General features: G+C 42.6%; 1 protein-coding gene across 1 annotated transcript; it reads right to left on the bottom strand.

Annotated features, from left to right (window-relative positions):
- On the bottom strand, positions 707-1,924 carry LOC107605239. The gene has a single exon (XM_016307046.1). The coding sequence runs from the start codon at positions 1,922-1,924 to the stop codon at positions 707-709; it is 1,218 nt and encodes a 405-aa protein (XP_016162532.1).

Genomic DNA, 2,632 nt, shown 5'->3' on the forward strand with positions numbered 1-2,632 from the left:
AGCGCCGTTCCGCCACAAACATCCGCACCAGAGGCACATCAGTGACCGAGGAGGGTGAGGCATCCTCCTTTGTGTGGCACCGGAGGTCACCTGCTTGGTCAGTTCAACGATGATGACAGTGACACCATCGATGATTCTGATTAGTTATGGGATCTTTTTACATATGGTTGGAACTACGTTTGATTATGTTCGTAGCATAATTTTTATGGTTTCATGTTTCAGACAGCGGTTGTATGTTATTTGATATGTATGTGATAATTATATAGGAATGTTACGCGCATTCATATGCGTACCAAAGTGTTTCAATTAAACACCTAAAATAATAGGAGATAAATCGACGAAGTTAATACACATAACAGATTCACGACATTAGCTGACTCAAACAACCTTACATTACTCAAATAAAGATTTGCTTATACAACTTAGACAACAACAACACCACTATCAACGTCATAACAACAAGACCTCACATTACTCAAGTTAAGCTATCCTAGAACAACATAGACAACAACAACAAGACCATAAAGGTCATAACATCTAACCATCCCCTCCAGTAGTATGTCTTCTCTAGTCACAGTTCCTGCACATATGACCAGGCTGCCGGCAGAGGCCACAGCGCTTCGGGTGGTTCTCAACAGACTGATCCATGCTCCCGCGAATCCTGGTTGCCTTCGGACGTCCTTCCCTGGCACGCCTCATGTTAGGATCAGGAATGACTGTCGGTCCAAACCTTCCTATAACTAGGCCTGAACCCGTAATCGGCTTCTGTTGCTTGTTGCAAGACCTTGATCGTAACCGCAGCATCCGCCCTAACCAACGGAAAAATCCTCGCACAGATAACGTTGTAATCAAGCTGACGGTGATCACTGGAAATAGAGGTGGCCAAGCAAGTGTGTGGACCGTTGTACCTCCTAACCTCCCAAGTGCCCTTTCGTGCACAAAGCGATATGCGAATCAACCAAGTACAACCCTTGCCGAACTCCTTGCATCTTCCATGATACTTCAGATGATCCGATTCCATGACTCTGTACTCAACACCTCGACGGATGCTATAGTCCTTCACACTCAGAATAGCCTCATCTTTATTCTGGAATGATTGCCCAATCTGAAATTCTGTAGAAGAATCGCCAATTGTAGCACCTCCGTTCGCCTGTTGACCCAGAGCCTCCAAGTTTAGAGTGGAGAAGTGTGGAGGGTACTGCTGTGTGCCAAAACTTGAAGGCTCGTGCTGTGCATGTGGATTGGAACCTGTGTCATCATCACTGTCCCCAATGATATCTACAGGCTCCCCCTCAGAGTCATCGTCCCGCATTGCATTCTCTACTCTATCAGGTTCTCCGAAGGCTTGAACATCATGTATCATGCCACCACCGGTATCCACCTCAAATGCCTGCTGCCAGACCCCAAGATTCTCCAACGGCACAGAACCCACTGCCTCGGTTCGATCTAAATCAGTAGCGAAGGAAGGGGATGCGACCTGCGGAACAGATGGTCCTGCCACAGGCATCGAACTGGACGCACCGCCTGCGGCAGTCGAGCTATGAACTGGAGCTGATGCCCCAGAACTCTCCACACCAACCTCCAACTTCGCATACAGCTCGTGTATTCTGACCTCCGGAAAACTCCTAACACAATGAAACAGAACCCGAATATCTTCATCAGCCGCTAGCACAAACGTATCATACTTAACACCGGTGGAGACAATTGAGATGGGAATCTTGTAGAATAGCTTCTTCACCCACTTGCTACCACATACCTCAAGCTTCTGCAAGATGCTGTTCTTTACATCTGACAAAGTGCTGAATGAACTGATGAATACACTCAATGGTTCTCTGTCAGTGAACTTCACACCATATTTTTTGCTTCTCTTAATTTTTCCAGAACAATGCACTAAAACAAGAAAGCTCTCTTCCTCACTTGCCATTGTGTGAAAATGAACTCTTCAACAACTTCAACCTCGCTCATATATATATAGAAAATCTTCTCCTCATAAACCGTGGCAGCCTACAAGAGTTTATGACTTTAATAAACCTTTTATAAACTGTGGCTGCCTAGAGGAGTTTTCGCTCTTATTGTTTTGTACATAAACCGTGGTGGCCCACCACGATTTACCCTCAAACCTTCTCCTACGTAAACCGTTGCAGGTTAGCACGGTTTACATGTATTTTCAAAACCGTGGTTAGCTCCTACGGATTACATAATAATAAAATTGCACATGCACATAAGCTACTTTCAGTTGATGGAACTCCTCCGGTAACACATTGACAGAGGAGGCTTGGTAGCAGTGGTGGCAAGAAGATGAATGACGGTATGGATGGAATCAAAATTTTATGTTTCAGACTCTCTAGCATCACCAAATTTTATTTTTTATTTTTTGATTTTTGATTTTTATTTTACAAAATCTTAAAAAGAAAAATACAAACCAAACAAATATCTAAATTTTTAGGTAAAACACATATAACAGATTTTAATCTCCTTTAATTTATAAATATGATATTAAGCTATTATTTTAGCAAAAGTAGTACATAGTAAATTAAAAATATGTCAAACATAATATATCACATAAGCCCAAGTGATTTTAGTGTAAGTAAATTGGGATGTTTGCGTCGACTTGATTCAAAGATATGTTAAT

The sequence above is a fragment of the Arachis ipaensis genome, chromosome B01 (assembly GCF_000816755.2).
Source record: "Arachis ipaensis cultivar K30076 chromosome B01, Araip1.1, whole genome shotgun sequence".
Classification (NCBI taxonomy): Eukaryota; Viridiplantae; Streptophyta; class Magnoliopsida; order Fabales; family Fabaceae; genus Arachis; species Arachis ipaensis.